Consider the following 11252-nt stretch of genomic DNA (forward strand, 5'->3'; position numbering starts at 1 on the left):
TCCACTGCCAATGGGGCCACCCTGTCTGAATGGGGTTCGAGCCTGCACGCCCTGAGGCCAGGAGGCTGACCATTAACCAGGGTCGTCAAGCCAAACCTTTCTCACCCAGTATTCCAAACATCACAGGGCACTCAGCTCTTGGATGTTGTCGTCTCTATATAGTACTGTATAACACATATCAAACATATCAGTCTATATATTTATAAATAGTGCAGCGTGATGGCACAGTGGTTAGCGTTGCTGCCTTGCTTCATTTCAGGACCAGGGGTGCTGTCTGTGTGGAGTTTGCATGTTCTCCCTGTATTCGTGGGAGTTTCCTCTGGGTGCTTCAGTTTCCTGCCACTGTCCAAAGACATACTGGGAGATGAACTGGCTCCTGATAACATGGCCGCTGGTGTGAGTGCTTGTGTCTGTGTCTCTGCCCTGTGATGGATTGACATCAGGTCCAGGGCGTACCCTGCCTTGCGCCCGTTGCTTGCTGGGAAAGGCTCCAGCTCCCCTGCAGCTCTGAACTGGAAGAAGTGGTTAGAAAATATTTACAAATGTCCACACCTTCTACTTACATAATATAGGAAAAAGTATACACTGCCACTGTGCCTGTTTACATCGCTCTATGATGGCCGGACATCTTGCACCCCAAATCACCCCAATTCCCTCGCTCGAGCCTGTTGTTCGCTGTATAATCCAGCTCAAACCATTTATATGTCTGAACGTCTTCCCTTTAAACTCCTGCCTCTTCTCCAGTTCTGTGAGTGGGGCTCTGTGTATCACCTCTTGCTTATCCCACGCTGAAAGACAGGCTGGGGCGTTTTTCAAGTTGCTCGACGTGACGAGAGTGCCCCCTTTTTCCCCCTCTGTGGCTGCTTCCTAATTCTTCGTGCTCTGCTTCCTTGCTGTGCCGGTGTTCACCAAACGTTTTTGACAACGTTTGAAAAGAATGAAGTACACTGGGTTACAATAAATGTTGTGATGGCGCGAGGCCACTTTAAGTATTCTGGGAAGGTTCCGATCTTTAGGTGGCCTTATAGACAGTGGTGTGAAAAAGTGTCTGCCCCCTTCCCGATTTCTTATTTTTTTGTCTGTTTGTCACACTGAAATGTTTCAGATCATCAAACAAATTGAAATATTAGACAAAGATAACACAAGTAAACACAAAATGCAGTTTTTAAATGAAGGTTTTTATTATTAAGGGGGAAAAAAAATCCAAACCTACATGGCCCTGTGTGAAAAAGTGATTGCCCCCTAAACCTAATAACTGGTTGGGCCACCCTAGGCAGCAACAACTGCAATCAAGCGTTTGCGATAACTGGCAATGAGTCTTTTACAGCGCTGTGGAGGAATTTTGGCCCACTCATCTTTGCAGAATTGTTGTAATTCAGCCACATTGGAGGGTTTTCGAGCCTTAACCGCTTTTTTAAGGCCATGCCACAACATCTCGATCGGATTCAGTCAGGACTTTGACTAGGCCACTCTAAAGTCTTCATTTTATTTTTCTTAAGCCATTCAGAGGTGGACTTGCTGGTGTGTTTTGGATCATTGTCCTGCTGCAGAACCCAAGTGCGCTTCAGCTTGAGGTCACGAACAGATGGCCAGACATTCTCCTTCAGGATTCTTTGGTAGAAAACAGAATTCATGGTTCCATTTACTACAGCAAGTCTTCCAGGTCCTGAAGCAGCAAAACAGCCCCAGACCATCACACTACCACCACCATATTTTACTGTTGGTATGATGTTCCTTTTCGTAAATGCTGTGTTACTTTTACGCCAGATGAAATGGGACACACACCTTCCAAAAAGTTCAACTTTTGTCTCATCAGTCCACAGAGTATTTTCCCCAAAAGTCTTGGGGATCATCAAGATGTTTTCTGGCAAAACTGAGACGAGCCTTTATGTTCTTTTGCTCAACAGTGGTTTTCGTCTTGGAACTCTGCCATGCAGGCCATTTTTCCCAGTCTCTTTCTTATGGTGGAGTCATGAACACTGACCTTAACTGAGGCAAGTGAAGCCTGCAGTTCTTTGGATGTTGTTGTGGGTTTTTTTGTGACCTCTTGGATGAGTCATCGCTGCGCTCTTGGGGTAATTTTGTTCGGCCAGCCACTCCTGGGAAGGTTCACCACTGTTCCATGTTTTCGCCATTTGTGGATAATGGCTCTCACTGTGGTTCGCTGGAGTCCCAAAGCTCTAGAAATGGCTTTATAACCTTTTCCAGACTGATAAATCTCAATTACCCTGTTTCTCATTTGTTCTTGAATTTGTTTGGATCATAGCATGATGTCTAGCTTTTGAGGATCTTTTGGTCTACTTCACTTTGTCAGGCAGGTCCTATTTAAGTGATTTCTTGATTGAGAACAGGTGTGGCAGTAATCAGGCCTGGGTGTGGCTAGAGAAATTGAACTCAGCTTTCCAAAGATTCCAGTTGATTTATGTTTTAACGGGGAGCAATCACTTTTTCACACAGGGCCATGTAGGTTTGGATTTTTTTCCCCCTTAATAATAAAAACCTTCATTTAAAAACTGCATTTTGTGTTTACTTGTGTTATCTTTGTCTAATATTTCAATTTGTTTGATGATCTGAAACATTTCAGTGTGACAAACATGCACAAAAATAAGAAATCAGGAAGGCAAACACTTTTTCACACCACTGTAGTTGTCATTTTCAGAAGGCTTTTCCTCGTATTAGAAGTGTATCCGTGCTGCGAGTCATACATCATTCCCAGGAAATTATGCCTTTTTTATCTCTCTTTTTTTCAGGGCCACTCCTCGCGGGTGTACGTCAGCGTAAGAAATGCATTGTTCTTCTTCAGGTGACGGGTTTCGGGTGCCTTCTAAGAAGTCCTAAAGTAGTTCTAATTTACATACTACCAGGCTGCCTAACTTCCTCCAGGAAGAGAAGCGAGCTGTCCGAGAGGGGAGGGGAGGATTTATAAGGGCTGGGCTCTGATAAGCGCCGCAGTGTGTCTTGTTCACCCGAAGCCTCTGGGCAGCACGCAGCGATGGCAGAACCGCGGGCGCACGTCGAGTCTCTGCACTTCTCAGTCGGTGTTCTAGGAATCGCCGGAGGTACAATCTTTCTCATTTAATTGACTGTTGCTTCACTCCAGCAAATTTAACCCTTCACGAGGAAAATCAGTTTATAACGCCGCTCCCCCTCTCGAAACTTTAGGCGCAGTGATGGGGAAACGGTAAACGGAGTCTTTTAGAATAGATTATCTGCTTTATGTATTTTATAGAGAAGTGTATAAACCGATTTCAGATTTGTGTACTTTAAAACATTAAAACACTTAACCCAGGTAGAATAATATCTCGCTTTTCGGGAAATGCTTCATTTTAATATTCCTTAAGTAATATACCACACTTTCTGATCAATTACGTTTTTAGCTGAAGAAATGTGTATTCCAGTTTAATAAATACCCCGCAACCCTGAATTGGAAGAAGGGGTTAGAAAATGGAGGAATGGAAGTTTAATATATGAGTTTAGAACAGAAAAAAACGCAAAGCAGATAAAAAAATGTCTTCATATCATTGAGGGGACAGAAGAATGAGTACTTATCAGCAGAACTGTAATTAATATTATAGCACAGGGCATTTTCTAGTTTTTTAAATAAACCTGCGAACCACGGAAATTCTGCAACCGTTTCTCGATCACATTCCACTTATCTGTGTCATTTTAAGAATGTTCTGGTATTTTGTACAACTACAGCTGAACTTCTCTGCCCCTTTTTTCCGCTCGGATCCAGCCTGAGACCGAGCTGGTGTTGAGTGAGTCAGAAACGAGCAGTTACATTCAGAGACTGGTACAATTGGGCAATATCTGCGTCCCCCATCGTGCAGAGCAAGTGTCGCTGTCCCAAAATGCCTTCAGTCAGAAAAAGAGCTCCTTGAATCGCTTTTCTTTGTGTACCTCTAAGACCCGTTAATTAGGATGAGAAAGTGTTTGATCTATTTTATTGTGGGTTTTGGTCCCGAATTAGCGGCGAACATGAGCACCGCGTTTGTCCCGGGGTAGGAGCCGGCAGATCAGAAGGGCAAGCGGCGCTCCCAAAGCTGTAAACCGAGAGGAGTTTGCGAAACGACAGGACGCGCTGAGAAATCGCGCTTTCGAAACCGGGTGTCCTGTACCTGCGGGCGAATCACCGACAGAGGGCGCCGCGCGAAGCAGTTGCGAGTAAAACACGCGGGCGGTTGTAACGCAGGCTTTCGCTAACGGTGTCCGGTGTGGCGTTGCTTCCTGCAGGGTCCCTGCTACTGCTGGTCAATGGCTACACTGACTCCCCGGTCCAGCCCCTCATCCCTGGCACAGCCCTGGGCATCCTCCTCCTCATCATCGCCTCTCTCCTGGCCTATGCAGGTATGGCAAGCAGCACTCTCATCCCCAGCGTTCAGCTGTAATGCACGAATAAAAATGGAAATGCACGAATGTCACTTTTCAATAGAATTGTTACTCAGGCCCTAAGGACAGGTGCAGTGAGTGTTTCAGGAAAAAAAAACTAGTTATAAAGACTGGGGTCATGCCCGATGAAGCAGGGCAGATGGAATAGCATGTCAGTAAATAAAAGTCATGTGAGCACAGCATTTCATTTTGCAAGAACTTCTGGAAGTTTGTTAAAATATACAAAATAAGCTGCAAGTGTGTTCTTTAAGTTGTCCAGGAGTCTCGCACTGTGTGTGTGAGAGGTTACTGACGATAGTCTCTGCCTCTCTCTCTCCCTGTCCTCACTCCCCGTCTCCCTCTCTCCCCATCTCTCTCCTCTCTCTCCACACTCCCTGTCTTCCTCTCTCTCCTCACTTCCTGTGTCTCTCCTCTCTCTTCCTGTCCTCACTCACTCTCTCCCCTGTCTCTCCCCCTGTGCTGCAGGAGTGCGTCGCTGCCTGTGCCACGCCCCTCTCTTCGTTTCTCTCAGCCTGACCATCTCGGCGCTGTGGTGCGGCTCGGGGCTGGTGCACATCCTGTCTGGGCAGGGCGTGGTCCAGGGCCCGGCGGGCCTGCGGGGGGCGATGGTCCCGGGCCTGGCGGCCTTCACCCTGGCCCTCCTCATCATCGGCGTGGTGGGGCTGCTGCAGAAGGAAGCGGTGCTCTCCGTCATCGCCTTCTGCGTGAGCATGGCCTGCGCGCACCAGATCGCCGGCCTCTACGACCTGGGCTTCGGCCAGGGCGCCACGGCCGCCAACTACCTGCTGGTCTGCTTCGTGGCCGCCTACTTCGGCACGGGGCGGCTCCTCAGCTACATCACCAAGGGCGCGCTGCAGCTGCCGGGCACGCGGCTGGGCAGGAAGGCGAAGCTCACCGCCGCGCAGGCGCAGGACCGCAACGACGTGACGACGGCCGGGCTGGCCTTGAACCTGCTGTCCGCCAGCGTGCTGGCCTGCCCGCTGCTTGGCGTGGTGCCCGCTCTGTTCCCGGGCCAGGTGCCCTGGCTGTGGACGGCGGGCGTGTACCAGCTGGGGGTGTGCATCTTGTCCTACCGGGCCATGGACACCCTGGCTGCCACCTTCTACGGCTTCACCTCGGTGCTGAAGTTCGCCGAGGGGTACAGCCTACTGCTGGGCGCCTGGAGCCTGCCACCACCCTACTCCCCCGTGCCCTTCCCCACGGTCTTCGCCGTGCTCTTCTTTGTCCTGGCCCTCTTCAGCACCCAGAGGAGCCTGGCCGAGGGGCTGTACCAGCTCTTCTACGTGGCCTACTGCATCGCGCTGGCCGCCCAGCCCAAGGGCTTCTTCCAGGGCGGCACGCAGGGCGTGCAGGCGGCCATCTTTGTGGCGTCCGCCCTCATGCTGCTGGTCACCCTTCACAACATGGCCTCCCCCTGGCGGGTGCCCACGGGCGAGGGGCTGCTGAGATCCCTGCTGTCCCGGACCAGCCGCCTGGTCCTGCGGCCGCAGGACAAAGACCTGCACGCGCCCTACCTGGGGTACTCGAAGTACGCGGACGCGGAGGTGCTGGGCCACGCCTGCAGCGTCCTGGCCGCCTTCGCCATCACCGCCACCGTGGGCCCCGAGGGGCCGCTGGGGGTGCTGGTGCTGCCCTGGGTGGTGGTGGCCGGGGGGGCGCTGCAGCTGGTGTGCGGCTCGGTGGCCTTCGCCCGGGGGAAGACGCTGGAGAGCACGGCCTTCATCCTGTACGGCATCATGTGGGTGGTGTGGGGGCTGACGAGGTACGGCGGGCTGTACGGCAGCGCGCGCGGGTTCAACGTGGCCGTGGGCATCATCTGCTTCATGCTGTTCAACTGCTTCGTGACGGCGGGGGCGCTGTTCCTCAGCAAGGCCTGGTTCGCCTACGCGCTCACCTTCGAGCTCATCCTCATCAGCTTCCTGCTGGACGCGGTGGGCGCCCTGCCCTACGGCTACGACATCGGCGTCACCATCATCTTCGGCCTGGTCAGCTTCTACTGCTTCCTCGCCAACCTCTTCAACAGCAGCTTCCAGAGCCCGCAGCTGCCTCTGGGCAGCCCCTTCGTCAAGCTCAGCGGGTACGGCAGCGGAGGCGAGAAGTGCCCCCACGTCCCGGCCCGCAAAGCCACCTCCGTGCTGCAGATCGCGGGTGAGAGCGCCCCCTCCTGGTCCAGGCTGCCACCTGCAGCCTCATTTCCTTTGCAGCCATTGCCCTAACCTGCACATAGCAAGTCACCATACATTTGCATTGAGTCTTGGGGTGTCTAACTGTTGTCCCATTGACCTGCAGAGATCCTGAAGAACGGTGGCGCCTGTGGGATGCCCACAGACACAGTCTACGTGTTGGTAGCCGCGTGCAATCGCCCTGATGCAGTGGAGAAGGCGTACAAGTAAGTCGCTGACCTCTATTCAGACCTCTCCCCTTCTCTGCTTTAGGGGTGATCCTATAAAGCATCTGAAATCCCACCTTTGGTTACTGGTGTCCTCCATATCAGCCATGCATTTGCAGGTTTCCCTGTTGGTCAGCCCGAAGAGGCTTTGCTCCATCACTGCTGTTAACAGATCCTTTTGGGTCGCTGGTGCTCAGTGTTGTGTGTCGGTCTTGCAGGGTAAAAGTGCACGCCCAGGACAGGCCCATGTCTCTGTGGATCTCTAGCATCAAACAGCTGGAGCCATCCAGGCACCTCATCAACCCTGTACTCTGGGACTTCATGGAGGCTGCCTGGCCATCCTCCATCAGCATGGTCATCCCCAGAGGTAGGTGGCGCTGTAGAGCACAAGAGCAGTGGAGATGCTGGTGGTAGAGGAGTTGGGTCAAGAGTAGAAGCTAAATCTGTGCTGGTTCTGCAGTGTCAATGGATAAAAATGTAGGACCAATTCAGTGAATAATCTGGACAGAGTTAAGGCCAGGGCTGTAGTTCTCTACATCCAGATCTGAATATCGCTGAGGTGTAGTCTCTAACTTGTATTTACAGATTCATTACTCTCCACATGTGCTGTTTTCTTTCATACATTTGTGTCAATTTTCTTAATCTTACATTTGATTAAAGAATTTCCATAATTCAAACGTTCTCCCTGTTGGCGACATGCAAACATGCAAATCCCTTGTTAAACAGACGAGTAGTTCAAAGGCTGCTTACAGGAGCTCACGGGCTGGTGTGCAAGCCGTGCCGGGAGTCAAGCTCGATGTTCAGGGGGAGGACGGTGGTAGCACTGTCCTGGAGTACTCGGGGAGAGTTCCAGCCAGGATGTCCTGCTGATTTCAGAGGCAGCAGCTTATGAGTGTGTGTGTGTTGAGCGACGTTTACAGGGAGTGTGTCTGTGTCCCTCAGGCCCGTGGATGGACTGCTTTGGCTTGAAAGAGTCGGCGAAGTACATCGGCACTCCCCAGAGCGTTGCAATCCGCAATCCTGACTGCACGGTTGCCACACACCTCATTGACCTGGTGAGATACGGACAGGTGCACCTCGGCACACAGGAGCAGCAGACAATCTGTCCAGCTCCAAACCATTCCCACACCACACTGTGATCCAGACAGGATTGCATTCATTAAAAAGGGCCTCAGTCACTCAATCTGGGATGAAGTCTTTGCAGTGGGATATTTCAGAATGCAAACAGCGAAGAAGCCGGATTTGGACCACACCCCAGTGTTTTGTTCTCCCACTGTCTGTTATGTGTGGAGCTGTCCCTGCTCGTATGGTGCGATTTGTGGGAAAAGGTGGAAGCTGTGTGGGAGTGCATTTAAAAGTGAGAGGAAGAGGCATTTCTCTGTACAGAGGGATGTAAAGAATGAAACGAATGAGCTGGCCATGTTGTTGAAACTCGCACCCCAGCTTCTTTCAAGAAGCAGCTGGATGAGATCCTCGGGTCCAAACGGGCCAGATGGTCCACCGGGGCTCCTCTTGTGTGTAGCCGTTGTTATGGTGCTCCCACCGCGGTCGGGTCGTGTGCTGTATAAGCCACAGGTCACTACTCCCCACCGATGGGCCCGGCAGACACGAACCCCTCTTCTCTCCCGCAGGTTGGGCCCATCGCCACGATGTCCGCGAACCCCACAGGCGAGGCGGACACGACGCATCACAACCAGGTGTACGCCAAGCTGGGAGACAAGGTGAGCAGGTGGAGGGGATCAGCTAGGGGAAGGAGAGCCTCTGTCCCCATGTCGCTCCAACTCTAGTTTGGAGATCGTCGGCTGTCTCTGCAGGGATGGTGGCTTTGTGTTCAACGGTCGTAGCCTTTGTCCCCACGGCCAGCTCCCTCTCCCTCCGAGCGGGACTCTGTCTGCCCTGTCTCCTCATGTGTCCCATCGTGAGTCCAGATGCCATTACCTCTCCCCACAGGTTGATGGTGTGCTGTGTGACGGCCCCTCTCCCGAGAACATCGCCTCCACGGTGGTGGATTGCACCAAGATCGAAAGCGGCAACATCGGCTTCTTCAGAGTGGGCATCATCCCCAAGTCCCAGGTAATCCCTGCGCCCATTGGGCCACCCATCTCTGTCCCCATCTCCCAGGGATCTTGGTCAGCTTCTGGAGACATTGTCTCATCCGTACAGTCAGGCGAATGGCAGCAGGTCCCCTGCAACCTGACCATAAGGATGATGGCAGGAAGTGAATCAGATCTGGCAGGGTGGGGGGGGGGATGATGGGATAGAGGGAGGGCTGCAAAGGAGCTGCGTTAAAGCGGTGAGATATCTTTGCATAGCAAGAGTGGAAGTGGGCAGGAGTATGGACTTCCCCCAGAGTTGCTGTTTAAAAAGAATCCTAGGAAATCTGATTTGAATGTCGAGCGGTCTCACACCTGTTACAAACCACGAGCCTGCAGCGTTCCGTCCTGCTGTTCCTAGCTCCCTCCCGGTGTCCCAGCCCCTGCTAACGCGCGGCGCGTCTCTGTCGGCAGGTGCTGCAGATCTTCGAGGAGGTGCAGAGGAAGCACGCGGGGGGCGGAATGGTGAACCCCACCTTCGAACCAGACACCCCCGACGCAGGCGAGGAGATGGACCACGAGGCTGAATCCCAGCAGGGGGAACTGAGCCCAGTGAGGGAGGAGGATGAGCAGTTGTAGGAGCTGTGCCCTCCACACAGCGCCCTCAAAGACAGCTGCATGCTGTTTGTAATTAAAAGTATGATCCGCAGGGATGTGGTACTGCATGACAGCAATACAGTACCTCTTACCTTACTGTCTGTCTGTCAGTGTGGCCATGTCCTTCATCAGTCTCTGTATGAGTGAGATCCTTAGTGTCATTCATTCAGTGTCAGTGGGGAGCTGTCAGCTCCACACGCCTCCGTTATGTCAAACCGAGTCCGAGTGTCCATAATCGTTTGAAGAGCTCATTCGCCACACCGCAGTCTGCACTGCCTGGCGCACTGCTTGTTCAGAGACTGGGAGATCTGCAGAGATCTGCTGCCCCCTCTTCAGAGATTTTCAAACACCTGGAGATGGCCCAAATGATCTTTTATATATTATTAGAATATCTATTCCAAAAAGAGATCATTTGATTGATCATTGTAAATAATGTAAGTATGCTGCTTTTTTACCATCTTCTTGAAAGTTTTCAATGGAACTTTGAAGGAGTTGATCCATGGTGCTTTGTTTTAAAAGTAATTTGAATTATTTATTTTAATTTTCTAGCAGATTTGCTCTGCGTATCGTCCCTCGTAACTCCTTTGTTTTGTGTTTTTTTTTTTTTAATTATTGGACTTTTTCCTGCTCTGCAATAAAGCCCTTGTGGTTTACAGTTGTGTTGTGTGTTCTGTTGAGAGCTGCTGGTATGGCATATTCAAACGGGCAGTGCTTGGCAGAAATGACTGCGGAAAATCCAAACGGTGAAACTCAAAAAATAACCCAACTTGTAATTAAATACATACTGCATGACGGCAAGGCAGAACTGAACACAGAAGTCATTATGCACATGGTTTAACATTGCCCTGCCTGTTCACTGCATTTATAATACAGACTATTGTTCACAAGGCAGGTTCACTATTATAGTAATATACAAAATTATTTAAGAAGTCAGGTGGGCAGCTGCGTCAGCACGCGTAGGCTGCAAAGGGATAAGTAATAGGTTTATTCCACGCTTTGGCTGTGGAGCCTGTCGCGATTGTCACCCCTCCTCTTAAGGGCGCTCTGACCATTTCACATTTTAGTTTCTTATGTGCACCTGCCCCCTGTTTTGCCTGTTATTATTGAAGCCAAGCACTCCCACTATTCCTGGCTCAGCATTGGAAGATGGACGCCACAAGGCTTGGCTATTCCCCGGGCTCGTGGGTATCCCGAGGGCTGGTCTTATTCCCAGACGTCCTGACTGCCTGGGCCGGCACCTGTGACAGAGCCTTCTTTGGGTAAACTTACACCCGAAGAAGGCTCCAGAGCTGAAACCCGTTTCTTTCTTCTCTTTTCAGCATGAAAATTCTTTAATGACGTCATTCTACTTCATGCACCTTAAACTATTTCTGCAGAAATCCCATTGAATTCGATCACCCTTGTGCATTCTTGTAAACAAAATTCTGGAAACTTTTCAGAAGTAAAGTAACGTTTCCTAAATAAAAAAGGCAAATGAACGTTGGTGTCGGAGGATTATGTGAATATGTGGAGAATGTCCTGCGGGCCAGCGAGGGCAGGACAGGGCAGGGTACAGGAGCCTGTGCCACGCACCTCCGTGGCACTGGGCAGAGAGATGACAGACCAGCAGGGGGCGACCTGCCTGCTGGGCCCATCAGTGCTGGAAAAGATGACCGCCCAGCCCGAAGACAAGCCCAAGCTGGTGGAGTCCTGCTCAGGGTCCTTAATTGCTCATTCCAAGCATAATAGCTGCTTTGTTTTCCGGTTCCTGGGTTTCCTCAGGACAGGGGTGGGCAGAGGCTGTG

At 51.4% G+C, this 11252-nt stretch overlaps 1 protein-coding gene across 1 annotated transcript; it reads left to right on the plus strand.

Annotated features, from left to right (window-relative positions):
• Positions 1 to 2905: 2905 nt before the first annotated feature.
• Positions 2906 to 10121, plus strand: LOC148653890 (uncharacterized). The gene is made up of 9 exons (XM_088596972.1): positions 2906 to 3059; positions 4234 to 4347; positions 4855 to 6537; positions 6679 to 6778; positions 6997 to 7145; positions 7721 to 7833; positions 8410 to 8499; positions 8729 to 8851; positions 9286 to 10121. The coding sequence occupies exons 1-9, from the start codon at positions 2993 to 2995 to the stop codon at positions 9448 to 9450; spliced, it is 2604 nt and encodes an 867-aa protein (XP_088453098.1). The 5' UTR covers positions 2906 to 2992; the 3' UTR covers positions 9451 to 10121.
• The last annotated feature ends 1131 nt before the right edge of the window (positions 10122 to 11252 follow it).

Source organism: Lepisosteus platostomus, chromosome 10, assembly GCF_059453375.1.
Source record: "Lepisosteus platostomus isolate fLepPlt1 chromosome 10, fLepPlt1.hap1, whole genome shotgun sequence".
Classification (NCBI taxonomy): Eukaryota; Metazoa; Chordata; class Actinopteri; order Semionotiformes; family Lepisosteidae; genus Lepisosteus; species Lepisosteus platostomus.